The 19611-nt window shown below is 38.3% G+C and overlaps 1 protein-coding gene across 1 annotated transcript in view; it reads right to left on the reverse strand.

Annotated features, from left to right (window-relative positions):
• Positions 1 to 16194, reverse strand: part of LOC140237437 (cilia- and flagella-associated protein 337-like) — an 87370-nt gene extending 71176 nt beyond the window's left edge. The window contains exons 1-5 of the mRNA XM_072317363.1: positions 16004 to 16194; positions 12941 to 13001; positions 12014 to 12122; positions 8798 to 8881; positions 1939 to 1992 (exon numbers count right to left, since the gene is read on the reverse strand). Of these exons, the coding sequence (XP_072173464.1) occupies positions 1939 to 1992; positions 8798 to 8881; positions 12014 to 12122; positions 12941 to 12999 (306 nt within the window). The 5' untranslated portion in view covers positions 13000 to 13001; positions 16004 to 16194. The remainder of the gene's footprint in view (positions 1 to 1938; positions 1993 to 8797; positions 8882 to 12013; positions 12123 to 12940; positions 13002 to 16003) is intronic.
• Positions 16195 to 19611: the final 3417 nt, after the last annotated feature.

Below are 19611 nucleotides of genomic sequence, written 5' to 3' on the forward strand. Positions count from 1 at the left end.
AGGGCCATAATATGTTACCATGGCAACCCACTATCCGCTATTCCTATATACTGAAAATGTGCCTTGCACGTATTAACTTTGCGCTAACAGGCATGTAATATTTCATTGGAATTGTACGAAAACTGGGCAAGTAGTTCAATCTGCACACTTTTCATCTGATTTTTGGAAACACAATGCCCTGTTACCATGACACAGCATTTGGTACTCTTGAAACAATCTTGCACAACTAAGTAAAAACAAGTTTGAAAAACTGGAGAAGTATACTTGTAATTTCATCTGCAAGTCTTTTGTCTGATTTTGAAGGCCATAATGTGCCCTTACCATGGCAACATACTTTCTGCTATGTTGTAAAATATATCTTGCACAACTTTAAATTGAGCTTAACATGTGTGCCAAATTTTGTTTGAATTGCTTGAAAACTGGAAAGTAGTTTGATGCGCAGACTTTTTACCTGATTTGGGGGCTATCTTTCCTCTCCTCATTATCATTATAGCAGCTGCAATGCTTTAATCTGATATCGAAAGTTTGCTGATCGTCATCTTCATTGTCAGACATCTGACTTGATAAAAGGTGTGAGTCTTTGTGATGATGGGATAACTTAGTGTTAAGGCAAGGGAGTTGCTGCACATGAAAAGTCACAGTACTGCTTTGTTTTCCCCACTGTTTTTTTTTTTTTTTTTTTTTTGCAATAGTCTCTCCTGGACAGCGCTGCTGGATAAATGGATTTCTGATGCATTGGTTGGATAAAATCAGATTTCTCAGAACTGAAAAATTGCCTTGTTACACCCACTCTGGAATGTCAAACTTTCAAATAGCGAAAAAAAAATCTGAACTAATGGTGCATTCTGATAGGTGTGTGAGGTTCTTGCATAGGCCATTTATTTTGCAGTGTTTTGATATTTGCAAATTCTGATGGTCGATTGACTTTTGCAAACTTAGCAATACACAGCAGTATTGCCTTCCATATGAGAAATGCAATGCATAGACTGAGTCTCTCAGGTACGTCATCACTAAATTTTCTATTGGAAAGTCTTCTGTCTCATTCCAGCACTGCTCTTTTCAATCACAAATTCAACTATTTGTATGATATGCTTGCAGTATACATGGTTAAAGAAGTCTAAAAAGCTACATAGGTTAACAGCAAATGTAAAATCTTGTGGAACTACTGTAGATGGTGTGAAGTACTTTAGTAATCACTAACAAAATCCAACAGGATATATGATAAAGGGATATGACGATCCTAAAACCATATTGTGCACATTTCGATCATACTAGTTCACTGAAATCTCATAATCTACATAAGTACAGTGCACTCCCGTTATAACGAAATGCTCGGGACCGGCAGTTTTCTTTCGTTATAACGAAATTTCGTTATAACCGAACAAATACAACGAAAACAAGGAAACCATGTATATATATCATATTCTGTTTGCTGAATACTCATCATACACTGGAAAGCTATGTAAAATGTGATGGGATAACTGTATTACAATAATAAACGCAAGTTCCCCTCAGAAACTGTGCGTAACACAAGGAGCGAACACACAGTGGTGTGACGTGTTCACCCATGCAGAGACGATATAATATGCTTGTTCCGCTACGTATTTTCGAAAGCAATTCGCATTTCGTTATAACGGAGCACATTTCTTTTGTTTTTCTTTGTCTGTGGCGCTCGGAAAAGACTTCGTTATAACGGGAATTTCGCTATAACCGTGTTCGTTATAAGCAAATTTTGTACCATAGACTTTAATGGTGATAATTTTGGGACCAGAAGATATACTTCGTTATAACGAAATTTCGTTATAACCGTGTTCGTTGTAACGGGAGTGCACTGTATGACATAAGTCCAACACAGTGAAAATCAAAGAATCAAGCCTTTGATTCAGTGACATTTTGGTGATAGTCTGTTATCACCACCAAACTTTGTGTCAATCTTACCCAATTGACAGTGCCTTCTTTCGTCACATCAATCTTGTCAAAAAGCTCAGCATACTGCAAAAGAAAGTAAACATAAGAAGATGTGATTATTAGACTGAATGCACAGTCTTGCAGCAAATTTTGTTGGTAAATTCTCTAAAAGTTTGCGGTCACACTGCCCAACCTAGATGCGAATCAAAATAGCGGACAGAGAAACTATGCATAGTTTTGTGTAGTGTGACCATGCCTCATGTGACTCATATGAACCTTACTAGATATACTATTTCCCATTTTGTAGAATAGATTAAGATACAATGTAGCAAGTTTTATTGTATGTAATGCACAGAAAAATGTTTTTCAGTAGCAGAAAACCAGGTACTTTTGGATGCTTCTTTTAACAGCAAAATCTGATCAGTTTTGGTGACAAAGTTTATTCATTAGAACTGACAATATGACCGGACTGGCTCTTCAGTTTAACTCACCAACTTGTATTTCTTGTCATTTCTCCAATTTCTAATTTCTTATTGTTTTTCTCTTAAAGGAAACCAAAACGATGGGTTTTCAAGTTAATAACTGTGTTAAGGGCACCTGTAGCTTCAATTTGATGTATAGATCATCCAAATTGGCCATCTGAATAGCCCTTTATCAACTCATAAAGAACCTGGCAAAATGCACATTCGTTGTGTCGTCTGCTACAGTGGGGTCCGCCATGTTTACACTTTCCGGTGAGACCCCCTGCGTAGTTGTGACGTTTTTGTGGACATCAACAAACCCCAGCGCAGCTGCAGTATGCAGCTCCCACGTTTTAGAACTATGGTGCTTTGCCAGGCATACGGGTGCTACAACCGGAGTGGGAAATCTCCGGTGAGAAGTTTTCATCCCATCCCCGATCCTCTGGAGGAGCCAGAATTGTGTCGGAGGTGGTTGGCTGCACTTAAAGTTGAAAAATTTGGGTCAAGTAAATATAAATTCGACAGAAACAACGTCATTTGCTGCGACCACTTCCTTGCCGACGACTTCGAGGATGACATGCAGGCTCGGTTCATGGGGACAAAGCCTCGGAAAATCCTGAAAGAAGGAGCCGTGCCTTCTATCTTCTCGTTTAGGCCGCCGTCAAAAGTGAGGGCTGGAACCAAGAAAAGATTAGCAAGAGCTTCTGAGAGACAGGTTTTTTGTTTTTTTTTACTTATTTTGACGTGAATTTTGATGAATAATTATGTCTGTTTTGTAGGTTTTCGTTGTTGCTTTTGCTCGCGCGCGCGTGTTACTAGTATAATACACAACACATGCAGGCTTGTTATGTTATGCATGAAATATGCAGCTAGCTGGACCTGCAGCCTTTTTTACGAATGACAGGCGTGATAAAGTTTGACACCGAATGTTTACAGGTCCCCCAAATTCTAAAATAGTATGCCACCATTAAAAAAGATGCAAGATTTCCGTGAAGAATGAAACGTTGTTGTATTCCATTATGATATTGACATTCAAGTACATGGAAATTTTCGTATAAACCTCCATGTCGCACAGCCTCGTTGCAGCAGCAGTATCAGCCACAAGCTCGTGCATACCGCACCGCAGCCTTTGGTTTGCCCGGGTGTGGCCCGTTGAACTCATCACCTGACCCGGTCCGATGATTAGTACACCATGGCATAGGCTAGATTAGGCGTCTCCATCCAGCTTCAACTTCAGGCATACCTACCGTAAATTGATATCCTTTGATAGATCTACATTGTAGGTCGGCTCGAAGTTGTATGGCTCTATCCCTTGTCCTTAATTCAGCCTGATCCATGCTAACTTACACAGAGTACAGTCTAAAATCTGCAAACTTTCAAGTTCTCAGTTAGTGAAATAGTTAAAGTTCACGATGAATTCGAAAATAAAATTACATGTAGACTCTGGTGTACAAAGAGTGACAGTATCGACAGTGCAGAGTACATTAGCTACTCAGCTCAGCTTCAGCGCTCACATGCATGCACGAATTCGGGTATACGATACAGCGTCTATATACCGTAGTTATGGGTAAACTCGGCCTAGCGGGTAAAGTCGGCCCCCAGCGCGCATTACAAGTAGTTGTACTGTGCATGCTGGGGCCGATCGACTTTACCCGCTAGGCCGAGTTTACCCATAACTACGGTACGTCTATACACGTTGTGTGCGACGTGCATGCAAAAGATGCTGCAAGCTGGGGAATGAGTTGCCGTATATGCAACGCTGTATTAAAACAAATTATAAAATGGGTTCAAGAATGTAGCCAACTGGAAGCGCTGAAATGAGTCACATGTGCTTGTATTAATTTCTCACTAACATCCACGGCCAACGTCACAATGTTTGCACTAGCAGTGCGCACTCAATCAGTTGTTACAAGTGCGTCGCGCGCTACTATACGCGCTGTCAATCCTGTAAACAACTTCTAGTTCGGGCTGCCGGCTGGCCTTTCTTCTGTGCATAACATGTGTGGCGTACGTATACTCTTATACGTACAGTACTTATATGTGCGGGATTTCCGAGTGTTTGGGACGAACATCTTCGGACATCTTGATCCACAAAGGTACGTGAAAAATGTTGTTAGTTTTCGACCCATTTTATAAAACAAATGATGCACAGGATTATTTCGTGGCGTTAGTGGAGACGCAGCTCACTCTCGGGTATTTACAATGTAGTGCAACATGCACTCGGCTTCGCCTCGTGCATGTTTCACAATTGTAAATACCCTCGAGTGCGCTACGCCTCCACTAACGCACTCTATCCTGTGCATCATTTGTATAGTAAACTTAAATATTTTTTTTTATACATAATAATATACAATTTTCAATCTTTAAGAATTTAATGCAAAGATATATATATATATATATACAAATATTTTAATGAATGTTACTGCTCGAAAATTTTTTTTCTTCAAAAATTACAAATTAATTTTAATGAACAGCGAACACGTACGCGTTCGTAATGGCGATATTTCGGATATTTCGGCTTGGGTAAGCTCGTTCAAAATTAAGACTAATTTATTTGATTTATTGGCACGTTTTTGTCCAAAATAAGATTGTAGATTATTAAAATAATTTTTCTTATTATAGTAGTGATTATAATTATTCAAATTATGCTTAGATAGTAGAGAATATGAATTTAACAGAGTCAACACGAACAGTTAAAGGTTTAGGGGAATTGACCAATCAGCGTTAGTCCAAAAATACGTCACAAACCCCGGGAGGTCAAAATGAATGGAACCGTACACGGCACTCTCTGAGCATCTCAGAGAGCTGAGAATGCTTCTAGAATTTCCGTTTTGTTTCTAAATAGGCTATATGAAGGGGTGAGTCGGGTACCATTTGAATTGGTGAAATATGTACTTTTTATACATGTTTAATTGTCTTTTGGGTTTTGGTTTGCTTTAAATGCTGTTCCATAATTTCCTTTCCTTTTGGAGAAAAATGTGTGGAATAGAGGGTGACAAGAAATATCCTTATCATTACTGTAGCACAAATCAAACTAAATATGATTTCGCCACATACATGTATGACACACCCATAATCATAATGCCTCCAACAGAGTGTAGTGCTGAGGGATAACAAGGAAATTTTATGGGGAGAGAACCTACTTCACATTGAATTCACACCATTTCACTTTGTTGCAAAGTTGCTTCACCATAGCATGACATAGCATGACATAATTGCTTATACAGTAACTGTACATGTATCTATTTGAAACAATGATATCTTCACTAAATACAATGTACTACCTGTTAAATATTACACTTAGAATTTGGTAGTATTTAAATGATAACAATTCAACTGCAGTGTGCAATCAACAGGACTGCCTCTGCCTTCTCAAGCAATTACTCTACATCGATTCTGCCACAATTACCTGGGTTTGCTGTCATGTTTTGATAAAGTTTATTAATCTTGATTAACCCCTTCTGCATAAAGGTAATATTTTAATATTAATTTGGAATAATTGGACTGTCCCAGTGAATGCTATGACTGGAAAATGAAAGTTTTAGCTATGTTCAAGTGACCTTTGACCTTGGATTTTATGGTGGTAGTTCATCTATTCTTACCAGTTAAGTTTACCATCAGATATTCTTTGCTAAAGCTATGGCAGGAGAGTGGCACATTTTGTACAAGTACCCTAGACATTGACTATGTCCTTTCAAGACTATTACTCCACGCAAATGACTGCTTATTATTTTCCATCCTTCCTAAAAAAAAAAAAAAAAAATCATAATTGGATGTTACTTGCTGAATTTATTCTTGCAAAATTTCATTGCATTTACTCATTGAGGACGAGTCCCGAGTTTACTCAGGCAGGTGTCTATGGGAAATGCGTGTTGTAGCAAAGTCGGTCCATCCTCAAAGGGATAAAAGAAGAGTGATCTTTGACACATATTTGACCTTGCAGTATTATCATTTAAGGCATTTAACCATTTATAGTTCTATTCTTAATTTTGAATCATATCATCACACATCCCAACTCAAGTACTGGATGAAAATTTTTTTTTTCCCAATTGTATATTTCCTGCCTCAAAATGTTTTGATTGCAACTGATCGACAAAATAATAACTGCTCTTCATCATGATAAATAAACACCTGCTGTTTTGGTAGTAGCCAAGATTGAAAAAAAAAAATATGGGCAAACTAGAAATGGCGACTGGTATGCCTCCGCCATTTAATGCATGATTCTCCTAATAGGTCTACAGTACATGTGGACAATGTGTGATTACATTTTCACAAAACTGGCAAAATATTAAAATGACAAGTTTGTCACAAATGTGTTGAATGTTCACCTTCCTTGACCTAGGTTTAATTGGATGAATAGGAGAGCATGTATTTGGGAATTTAAGGACTTTAACTTGACTTTGACCCATTTATAAGTTTATGCATTGAGTAATTTTCAAGGTATGGAGAAAAAGTGCAATTTCTGTATTGAAAAGTACATTGTTACCATTTTCATCTGGTCTTTGACCCTAAAATTCATAGGATAATCACTGTCAGGCAGAAGATGCATAAATATGTAGTAAGTTTCAAGATAACTTGAGCCACTTCCGAGATATGGAGGAAAAAGTTAGTTCAGCACTTTCCCTTGATCTTTGACCTTTTACGCAAAAAAAAGAAGAAAGTTTCCAGAGAATCTCTATTAGTTATACATGCATACACCAAGTATATAAAAAAAAATAATCCTGCTGGCATTGCATAAATATGAGGGAAATAGTAAAATTTTGAAGTGTTGCCCTTGACCTTTGACCCCTGACCTTTGACCCCATGAACCCTAAATTCTCTGGATAATCACTGCCAGTCAGTACATGTGATACTATGTTCCATGAAGATACCTTGAACAATTTCCAAGGTATGGAGAAAAAAGTGAAGTTTTAATATTTTTACTTGACCTTTTGACCTTTGACCTCATGACCTTAAACTTTCACCAGAGAATTTTAATTGGGTAATACATGTATACACTAAGTTTCAAGAAAATATCTTCAGGCATTGCATAGATATGGTGGAAATAGTGAAATTTTACGTATTTGACCTTAACCTTTTGACCTTTGACCTTGAGCATGTGCACCCAAAAGTTGATAGGCACAACTTCACCCCCTAATACACATACATGCCAAGTTTCATTAGGATACCTCAAAAGGTTTTTTAGTTACGCTGTCCACAAAATTCATTACGGACGGACAGAAGGACGGACGGAAGGACGGATGGATGGAAGGACGGACAACCCGAAAACATTATGCCTCCGGCACCGCTTCGTGGCGGAGGCATAAAAACTCAGGTTGGACTTGAACCAAAAACCTCTTGCTTGCTGGAAAGGCATCACATCCACTACACTACCAGCTTCTGCCCGATAGCCAGTCATGGTTCTAATCCTTCGTAGCAGTGGGTCGTGCACATTACTTCAAATTGAGTGATTCTTGGGTTATGTTGTTTTTATTGCAACTGATTGACAAATCGCCCTTCTTCAACATAAATAAGCAGTGATTATTCCGTGTTTAAATTGTAGCCGTGATCCCCAACACCCCCCCCCCCAAAAAAAAAAAAAAAAAAAAAATCATGGGTAAACACTTTCACGGGTTGGACTTGAACCAATGACCTCCAGGGGCCCGTTCTATAAAACTTGTCATCAGTGACAACTGCTACATTTCTATGACAAATTTGCTCTCAGCCAAACAGATGCAAGGACTTCAGTAGCTTGTCACATCTATGACAATTTGTCACTGATGACAAGTTTTATTACTAGAAGGGTGTCATATCCACTTAAAACTACCAAGCTTCCACCAACAGCCAGTGATGGTTCTGATTCCTTACAGCAGTATACATGGATACTGGATTCTTCTTCAAATTAAAGGGGACCTCTGGATGATTTTCAGACTTTTACATTTGAACAACTATAAATCACTTAAATTGAGTACAGAGTTTCAGAATTTACAGTGTTTGGGATGAGGAATGAGAATGTTTTCAAAATTTATAACAAATTGCAATGAACAAGGATGATGACATGGCAGCCTCACAACAAGAATGCATGAGTTGGGGCTCACGGAAGCAGAACAAAAGAAGAAGGCATGCATATGATTCTTCACAGGTGAACTTGTTGAGCAAGTGGTATTGTAATGGAATTGCACTGCTACATTTCTGAAATATATAAGGCTCTGATGTTACACTGTATCAACACTGTTCAGTGTAATTTGTTTAAGATTTTCAATTTATTGGTTTCTCTGCTCAAGGATCACAACAAATTCCACGAATCTATACATGGAGCTGTCAATTTATGTACTACATGATGTGAAATTATGAAAATCGTCCGGAATGTCCCTTTAATGATGATTGAGTACTATGAACTATGTAATCATGCATAATACATGACATGATTGCTAAGTTGAAGTTCTTACCTCTGTTTGTGTGCCTTTTGTCAACACAGTGTCCAGAAGATTGCAAAATTCCTCTTTATCAAGTCCATCTCTGTCTGTATATCTCTGTAAGAATGTTTAAAGATCAATGTATCAATGCCCTAACCTCCATAAGTACATTTCTGATGTGCTATTTACCTGTCTTAATTGCACTTTTATCCTCTTTAATTTCACAACTGGATACTTCTAGTTTCTCACAATGACTACTTAATGACTACTGCATGATTAATTCATTCAATGTCAAAAGGCAACACATAACACCTGCAATACAATCACCACCAGACGGTTCAATTACAGTAGGCGTTTTCACATCAGCCCGATGTTTCGAGATAGCGCGCTATCTTCTGACTTGGGAAATTTTCCCGATAGCGAGATAGCGCGCTATTTGATAATGTGAACACAAATTTGCGCGCTAATTGTATCGCTCTGATCGAGTAAATTTCTCGACTCCAACTCGGGAAATTTCTGAAATAGCAGGATAGTAGCACGCTATTGGATAATGTGAAAACGACTCGAGAAATTTGCGCGATGAATTCCATCATTCCTAGCGTGTGTGACCCGATCGACCGAGGCAAACTGCACACAAAGCATGAGGAATTTTTGAGAGGGCACACACATTACTGATGCTGTTTGCACATACTCAGCTGTCGAATTAGCTATTTGAAAATTTTTAACTATTCGGGCTACCCCCTCTTCAGGCTGATGTGAATAACAAATGAAATAGCGCTCTAATTTGCAATCGCGGAAAATTTTTCAAGCTTGGATGTTTATCGGGCTGATGTGAAAACGCCTAGTGAGTAGATATCTCTACATTGTATCTCATTACTTGTATATGATTCTGGTGTGATACCAAATGTAAATGGGGGAAAAAAGAAGCATGGTTAATCAAGGCTTCATCTGAAGTGCTGAGGATTGCTGGAATCTTTAACATTTTGAGCATACCAGAATTCAAAAGTTCTGTGGTGAGAGTGCAGAAGTACCAAAGCACATCACAAGTATTGGAACCTTAGTCTGAGAAAGGAGGTTCTAGAGAATGGAGTCACAACCGTCTTATTCCCTTTGCTAGATGTTCGAAGCCGCCGCTCAAAAATATTTGAAGCATGTGCCAAACAGGGTGTGCCGCGCAGATACGAAGACAATTGACTCGTGTCTCATTGCATAATCACCAGCCACTTTCAAAGGAAGATATGTCTTTGTGGTGGTAATCACTTTTCGCTATCCCTTCTCATAAAATGTAGGTGGTACAGACACGAGGATGCGCGAATAGAAATCGAGCAAAAAATGCTGAAATAAAGATGAAAATTACTCGACTGGGCATACCCGGGCACTAATCTGATATATCTATCAATAAAGAATTATACTTGAAGATTATTCCATATTACTTTCACTTGTGGAAATTAAGCGGAAAAATGATAAAACCAGCTTTCTAGGATGGTACAGTTTCAAACATTTTCACATGATACAGCTCTGATTTACTCTTTTGCTCAAATTTCTGGACGGAAATGACTTTTGTTTTACATGCTTTATCATTAATTGAAATTTCATTTCATTTAATAAATGAATAAGCAAAATATGGCCAACATTATGATAACGTTCCAAAATGAATCTTCAGATTGCTCAGCAAGACGGCGGCTTGGAACATCGATCTTCAAAGGCACAAGTGCATCTGCGGAATTCTTTTGTACATCAATAGAAATCTGACAACTGTTTGAATAATTACAGCCAGTTAAAACTCCAGCTATTAAACCTCCTTGGTCTGAGCATGGACCTACTAACGAATGGACTTTCACCGAAACCTACCACTTTGAAGTACGAGGTCCGCTGCCACCTGACTATGCGCATCTCAATGAGTACATACAGGTGTCTAAAAAATGATGATTGCATAATCATGCATCGTCACTGACAAAAGAATTGTTTCGCTAATTCTGATCTTATTTGACTGATGCGCCTTTTCAGACTGAAACATATTTGAATAAACGCCAATGACGAGTAGCAGCAAACCTCAGAACATGCCTGATCCCGTTTCATTGGATTGGAAATTACCAATTCGCTCGCTAGCGCTCACACATGACTTTGCCTGATAGTAAGACAGACATATCCTCTTCCCCTACTATCTGTTTTTACTCTGGAAAAATGTGCGGAGAAGGTGGAAAATGAGATAACAAATCATGATCAATTACCTAAAAAATTAGCTATCTCTTCAAAAGTACCTGCATTTCGCAAATAGAAATGTCTGAGCGGTGATATCAATACCTACCACAACTGCACAGGCATTTTCCTTGATTTAAGACAGTTGTTATCTTCTGCGCATTTAGTTTTGATTTTTCAAAGCTGCGTTGTGTTTTGCCCCGGCTTTTCGGCGGAGTTCATATGATCAAAGCAGGGAAGAATGTTCAAAATGCTTTTGTGACGCTTTTTACACAGAGGCATGCATTAATTAAGGAAATGATGAATGTCCATGTGTAGTAGGTCCATGGTCTGAGCATATTAATGTTTTTTTTTTTTTGTTTTTTTTTTCCCCAGGTTTTGATCCGATGACAAGCTATCTCTTCAGCATTTGCAATAAAAAAAAAATACCACAGCTGTACTTCTAATAAATATGATGTGAAACATGTAATTTTTGTAGTAAAATGTATACAAAAATATCAACTCATTGCACAATTCAATAAAATTTGATGCATGTAGCAAATACTACAAAATGAATACTGTATACGCCGAATATTTCTCGAGGTTTTTATTTTCGCAAATTTTGCGAGTCAGGTGCCATTCACGAAATTAAAGACATGCGAAAATATTGACTCTGATTCCGACGTGAATGTAACGTACGCGTGTACATTTCTCTGTTCAGTACAGGACTCCACAATTGCAAATTTAACCACTCGCGAAATTGTTGGGAATCCCCGATTCGCCAAAAATTTAGACTTGCAAAATTTATTGCGTATACAGTACAATACGTAATCCAGTAACATCATTATCCTTCAGGTATATTCATGACTTATTCTTATCTATGATCATGTTATAAAAGCCCTGCATCACAACAAGCTTAGACAACAACATAGATAATTGAAAGACAATATGCCCACTCTTGCACAGAAAAGTAAGATATCATTTACAGAATGAATTACAAAAAAAAAAAGTGCTCTTAAAAACTATGACAGATTGCCCTCTATGTTATATTGGCAAATTGAGTATACATACCATAAATGCAGCTTTTAAAGCCTGTAGATCTTGGATGGTAAGTGTGTTTTCTATCTTGACTCCATAGATCATCACACTAGAGGAGCTGCCTAGACTAGATTCAACCTTCCTGTAAAGGCAATGCACGGTTCCAATTACAGGGCCACCTTGTACAAGAAAATCTTCTGATGAGAAGCAAACCCTGATGAGTCTTACAAACAAAACACACACAATGCCAAAAATACCAAGAAAATCAATTTTGTCTTCTCTTAATGACATCTTTGAAATTTGGGTTGATCATTGAAACATTAGGCCTATGCTACATGTTCACAAGTGATGCAAGCAATATGACTGTCAATTCACACTCACTGATACATCTATACATGCGTTTTTACCCATAACCCAACTCCGGGGTGCTCCATTTATACACTGTGGGAGCACCCTGAGTAAACAGGGTGCTTGTTTTGTACTATACGGACAAAAATCATAACATCAGGCACCTCTAAAAGTGCCCTATATATTTCACCAGCAATAGGCTGGCATTTTTTTTTTTTAATCTAACTTATTCAGGGATGATATTGAGGTTTTTGAAAAAAATCGGAAATCACAGGTGATTCAGGTGATTTTAATACATGAAAATAGCAAAATGTGTACAAACTTGAGAAAAAAAAAATCTGAAATCAGATTTAAATCTACAGAATATCATGCCTGCTTATACCTGTCATATGGAACTTACTAATTCCCAGACTGTTTCCATGGTCTTGAAAAGATCTGCAATACACACTATAATTGTTATGTCAGATTACCTGTCTATAGCAGCAAATCTGTCTATAGCAGCCACTCTTTTCATCTCTCTAGGGTGACTGCTATAGGGAGGTTTGATTGTATAACCCCACAGTGTCACTATGATGACATTCTGTCATCCAGGTTCGATGATTGTATACTTACTTGTTGCTGTGACTTTGCTCCATGGATTGAGAGCTTCTGCCTTCTGGTGAAGAAGCCATTACTATCAAAGGAAAAGAAGGAATAAACAAACAAACAAATTAAAAACTGGTCAAGCCTTATGCACCGATTATGTACAACTACAGTGTATGCAATGATTTTCCCTCCCATTTACCCTGTCACTGACAAACATGATTACATACCAGAGTTAAAATCAACAAGGGGTGGTATTCTGAAATCCTTCCTAGGAAGGAATTTCTTCCTAAGTCAGGATTTTTCCAAGTGGTGTTCTGAAAATCTTCTTAAGTTTCTTCGTAAGTCTGTTCATAAGTTTTTTTTTTTCCCCCTAAACTTAGGAAGAAACTTAGAAAGGGGGCGGGAGTATGCAAATATCTGACTTAGGAAGAAGTTGGTATTCTAAAATGCACTTAGGAAAGAAATTTAGGAAGATATTTAGGAAAGCTCCACCCCTGTCCTACGTACAGTGTACATACTGTATGTTGTTAAGAATAGCAAGCTGCAAACATCATGATACAATGTAGGTGCGCTTGTCATTCACTGCGCGCACTTGCACGTACTTTGATGCGCGGAATGAGTGTGAGAAAGGGGACATGCCGCGCACACATGTTTTGACCCTACGTCATAGTAATATATGATTGTCAGTGGTTGGTTCCTTATGATACGGCATTTCGTATTGGCATAAGAAAAGACGTGGGCGGGGATAAGTGTGGCCTAACTTGCATTAAGAAGTTCCTAGGAAGAAATTTCAGAATACCAGTTCTGTCTTTCCTAGGCACTTCCTAAGTTTCTGGCTTAGGAAGAAACTTAGGAAAAAACTTAGGAAGATTTTCAGAAGCCAATACGAAATGTTGTATCATAAGGAACCAACCAATGACAATCACATATTACTATGACGTAGGGCCAAATACACATGTGCGCAGCATGTCCCTTTTCTCATGCTCATTTCGCACATCAAAGTACATGTGCGCGCAGTGAATGACAAGCGCGCCTATCACGATGTTTGCAGCTTGCTATTCTTAACAACGTACTTAGGACAGGGGTGGAGCTTTCCTAAATATCTTCCTAAATTTCTTTCCTAAGTGCATTCTAGAATACCAACTTCTTCCTTGAAGTCAGAAATTTGCATACAGCTGTACTCCTGCCCCCTTCCTAAGTTTCTTCCTAAGTTTAAGAAAAAAAACTTTAAGGAACAGACTTAGGAAGAAACTTTGGAAGATTTTCAGAATACCACTTAGGAAAAAAATCCTGACTTAGGAATAACCTTCTTCCAAGGAAGGATTTCAGAATACCACCCCTGGTCTATAATATCACTTTCTGGCTTTGAACAAACTCAAGGGATCCAAGAGGTAGTCACTGGTTTGTTTTCCAGCAATCCTACTCATATAAGCAAAAACTACTGTAGTCCATACTTGCCTTGCTTACTACATGTACATTGTACAGTTAAACTGCTTGAAAATGAAGTCTTTTGGACTGATGGAAATTGTTCCTGTTTTCACAATTTGAATCATATGCATGACAAGAAATAATATCGAATATACCGTAGCTATGGATAAACTCAGCCTAAAGGGTAATCTCGGTCCCCAGTGTGTGCATTACAAGTGGTCGCACTTACCCGCTAGGCCGAGTTTTACCATGGTACTGTACCTGGTACTGCACCATACAGCCTCAAGAACAATAACCAGAAATCTATACTTGATACTTGATGAAGCAATCCCTTCGGCAGTTCAAAAAGGAAGCTACACTATACAGACTATACTGGAAGTGAGATGATAGGAATTCTAGGAGAAGTGAGCCATTGGAAGGAGTGTCGTGACGAGCAGAAATACAGTGGCGGGCAGGTATAGCAGTCTAGTAAAACACAGTTAAATTTTGTTCTGCAACTGGTGTGGCTTTATTTGGACGCCAATAATTGATCTGCCACCAGCTGTATCCCAGTCCCCTATAAACTGGTACAGGGGTACATAATTGGGTGCATAGCACTGTCCGTCGCCTAATGCAGTTAATATCATGCACAGTAAAAAATGCTATGAAATATATGCCAAGTGCAAAGTTTAAACCAATCCAGCTCCAGTGTATCTAAAACTAATATGGGAACCTGCTGGTGGCTGCATCATTGCATCACTCTGATGAAAGGGACGGCATCCTTTATGAAACTGGTCATTCCTTTAGAATTGACATACACAACAAAAGTTTGACTCTGTAGTCTGAGACTGAGAATTTGTAAAAAGGTGATCAGGATGCTGAGGAGAACTTCTCTTTTTGCCTAACTGTTAAACCTGGCTGGATCTGGACATAGGCCTACAGTTTATGATACCAGTACATGACCCTTCCAGGCATAAACATGTTGGATGAGAGAAAATGTGACGTGGACCACTTCACTGGGGTGTGCACCCTACTCTCCTTTGCCTTGGTTGCGATGAATGAATGAAGTTTGATCCCAAAATCCAGACATCAGCCGACAACACTAACACTCAGTAACACTGACTCATTGAGTCATAACTGTAGGCCTATAACAGTGTAACACTAACATTTAACAGCAGTACGCACTGCAGCCAGTGCAGGGTGTTTATAGATCTATTTCAAAGCTTTTTGATGTGATTTTGATTATTATTAAAATGCCAGTACTTAACCTCTAACATTAGATCTATAACTACTGATCAATACTAATTGTATTAGTACTAATTGCTTGGTTGGTTTAATGTTCATGCATACTCCCAAGCGACATTTGTATTGTAAGTCTAACCCGTTACAAGTTTGCTTGAACTGAAAAGTGAAAACGATGTCATAACATGTCAACAACAAGTTGCTGTGATTTAAATCTGTAACACGGTTAGTCTTCGTTACAATATGATCAAGTGAAAACAAAATCAATAGATCTATACAATACTAAATCAGGTACATGTATTGGTAGACTTGCCACCCTTGCTATCAACTCTCAAACAATTAGACCCTCTGTGTAGGCCTGCGGTCAATCAATAATGGGGTCAATAGCCAACAAGTGCCTTTCATGACTGTGCTCGTACTCTCGAGCACTCAACTGCTTACCAGCGCCAGCTAGGCCGGCCTTGGAAAGGCGTCAACGTGAAAAACCGGAGCTAATTAACTTGAAAACTTGAGAATTAAGACAAAATGCATCTAAAATCCAGTCTAAATGCTGTTCCTTTCCCTGTCAGCTTTGATGTCAACGGCTCGCAAACATATTCTCCTACACAGCTTTTTCATTTTTCCTTCACGACAAGGCAACTGTCTTCGCAACGTGCAATAGCACAGTTACGCAAGCGTGCGGCCCCGCGGAGGAGCTGCTGCAGCTTGCATGCTGGCACTGTACTGGTGCTACGCTGGCGGCTATCCTGTCGCGACGCATAGCATAATGTGTACGACTCTCTGGTGCTCACGATTTGTGTTCCTTGCCAACGGCCCGGGAGCGTATTTTTTATTTACACGCAAGCCTGTGGCTTTTCGCAATTTAATTCAATGAAACCGCTTGTGATGCGTCTATGCTTACTCCGCTCAGGTTGCGAAGAGTTCTGTGGGTTACTGAATACTCAGTAGTACTTGTACAGTGCCTCCGCTCGCGCCGATTCGATTCGTACACGTGCATCAGTGAGTGTATGAAAGTTTTGCTTGCCGTGGTAGACCTGCATCCAACAAGTCCATGTACGTACATTGTACTATGTAAACGAGTGAGAGTGCGAAAAACAAGACAATACAAAACAAAAAATTTGAAAGTTATGGAATAGGCTGGTACATGTGCATGTACATGTATCAGAGAGTTCTGAAATAACATGATCGCATAATCTAATGACACCTGAATGGAATGAAATACATTGGAAAATCATGCTTGCCATTTTTCTCATTTAAAAATTAATACATTGTATCAAAAGTAATGTATTTGTCTTTCAGACCCCCTCACTCTCTTATTTCCAAAACGTCTCTCTTCTCCGTCTCTCCATACATCATAGTATTTGTTCCAAATACAAGCTTCAAGTTTCAAGTTTCAAGTTTATTTAACCAATACTCATTAAACATTTGACATTTTACAAAAGGATACAGCAATAAGAATAATGAATGGTTTGGGACCCCAAAAGAAGCAGAGCTTGTAAAAAAGGGGTCCCGGATCGGATAAACATATAAAACAAAGCATAACATACTAAAGTTTTAAACATACCCCGTAATTAACAAGAAGTATAATAGTAACATATTTACATAGGAAAACATACTAAAGCAAAACATACTAAAGTTTTAAACATATTAACAAGAAGTATAATAGTAACATATTTACATAGGACAGATGCAACACAAGCACACACACACACACGCGCACACACACACATTCAATCACACAAACACGTGTCACAAAAACGCTCATGCACATACATATAATTCACATGAAATTGCAGAAAGATACTTTCTATTTTACTATACTTTTAAATTCAGCTTCCCTAATCAATTCTTGTTTTACAAATTTCCCTTATCAAGATAGATGCGACATGTACGTTTAAAGTTGGATAGTGATGAGGCTGACCTAATTCTCAACGGCAAATTATTCCACTCTCTAATACAAATATATACAAATGAATTTTGGGCAGTTTGAGTTCTTGCAAAGGGTTGATGAATGAGATTACTTTTACGCTCTCTCCTATCTCTCCTGACTCCCTCTCATATCACATGATTTCTGTTTCTAAGACCCCTTATATAAATATACATTGTATGTTATTTCTCAGACCCTTATCTGTTGCTATAATAAAGACCCTACATCTATCTTCATACTGATGGTATATTATTTTGTTTCTCAAACCTGCCCCGCTCTTTTCTTCATACTAGTTTCAAAGACTCACTCTGCATATTCATTTTTCCGACCTCTCTCGACCCCTTCCTTTTTCAAATTCATGACTCGTGTATTCCTTGCTCGATCACTGCTAGAATTAGCCTATATATATATTACAATTTATTCGTTTCTCATACTCTCTCTCTGTCCCTCCCCCTTCTCTCTTTCTGATTCTTAAACTTTACAATGTTTGTTTACAAGACCACTTTCTACTCTCTATATACATTGATCAGTTTGTCTAGAAACATGTACAGTCACATGTATGAAGGAAAATTACACCACTATTGCATGAAGTCATGCACTTTATTCACTTCTTTATATTCAAGCACTTTTTTTTTCATGAAGGTACAGATGTAATCTGATCCTCCAATATCCAAGAAGTACTGTAATACAAACTAGAAGTATCACCTAATGTGATTAATATATACCCCCAACTAGACACTGAGGCAGTTAGCTCAACTAGCAATGATTACTTTGTATGCTTTTCCTGGAAAAAAATGCCATGACAATGTATTATTGAATAAAATTAACAGTACAGTAATGTGTTATTTTGCTCACTCACAACAATGTGCCATATCTCAAGTCATGTGCTCAAAACCTGAGTGAGTAAAGTAAATAAATCAGCAATTTCTATGATTTTCATGAAAATAATGTTACCATGGCAACACAATGTTTGACATTAAGAAAAAATGAAGTTTGCAAAACTATAGCTGTCACATGTGCCAAATTTCAAGTCAGATGCTCAAAAGCTGAGGGAGTTAGGTGAATTCACAATATCATTATATGATTTTCTTTCAAAATATGCTGTCACCATGTTAGAGCTCACTAATGTCAACAATAATCGACCGCTAATGTCATAACAACCACTAATGTGGTTGTCGCATCTTCAAGCTATATGCTTATTTGACGACAGTCTTCTGAATTTACACTCCCAATACATGTGCCATAATTCGGTCAGATCATTTGATTTTCTTTATTCCGAGTGGTTCCCAATCGATGTGTTCTCTTAGCCTATTCTTTGATCTGTACACGTATATCTCAGTTTTATATTCGGATGTACACACTGCATGTTCCATTGTCTCGTAAACAAAAAGAAATGACTGTACTTCATTTTTATAATATCATGATCGATGCAGAACATTCTTTTGGATCGTGCAATATCATAACAACCTCTAATGTCATAACACGTCGACGACAAAATGTCGTAATGACCACTAATGTCATAACATGTCGACGACAAATGTCAAAATCGGATTAACAACAAATGTCATAACACGTCGACGACTGATGTCAAAATTCCCATTTTTGCTGCAAATGTCACAACACGTCGACCACAAATGTCAACATTTCAAAATTTACTGCAAATGTGACGCAGGGGAGAATCCAGGAATTCCGTATAAAAGGGGAGGCGCCTTTACAAAAGTAACCCCTCCTTCATTTTCTTTCTCTTTTTTTTTCTTTTAAACAAAAGAAATAAAACGAAAAAAAAAAAGGGGGATGGGGTTGCGCCAGCCTTTTATTTTGAAAGGTGTCTCCCCTTTACGGAATTCCTGGATCCGCCCCTGAAATGCAAGCAATGAGTTTTGACAATTGTGGATGATGCAATCGCGAATCGAGAGGGAGCGCATCCCCCTCTGGTGCCCCTTATATTCTTGTTAAAACAACAGAAGTAAAAACAAAAAACAAAAAATGGGGGCGGGGGAGGGGGGGGGGGTGCGCCAGCTTGTACTTTTGTAGAGGGGCGGCGCGGCGCCCCCCTCCGTCTCTTATATTTTTGTTATAACAAAAAGAAATAAAATGAAATAAAATGAAGCTGGTTGCGCCA

This window comes from Diadema setosum, chromosome 14 (assembly GCF_964275005.1).
Source record: "Diadema setosum chromosome 14, eeDiaSeto1, whole genome shotgun sequence".
Classification (NCBI taxonomy): domain Eukaryota; kingdom Metazoa; phylum Echinodermata; class Echinoidea; order Diadematoida; family Diadematidae; genus Diadema; species Diadema setosum.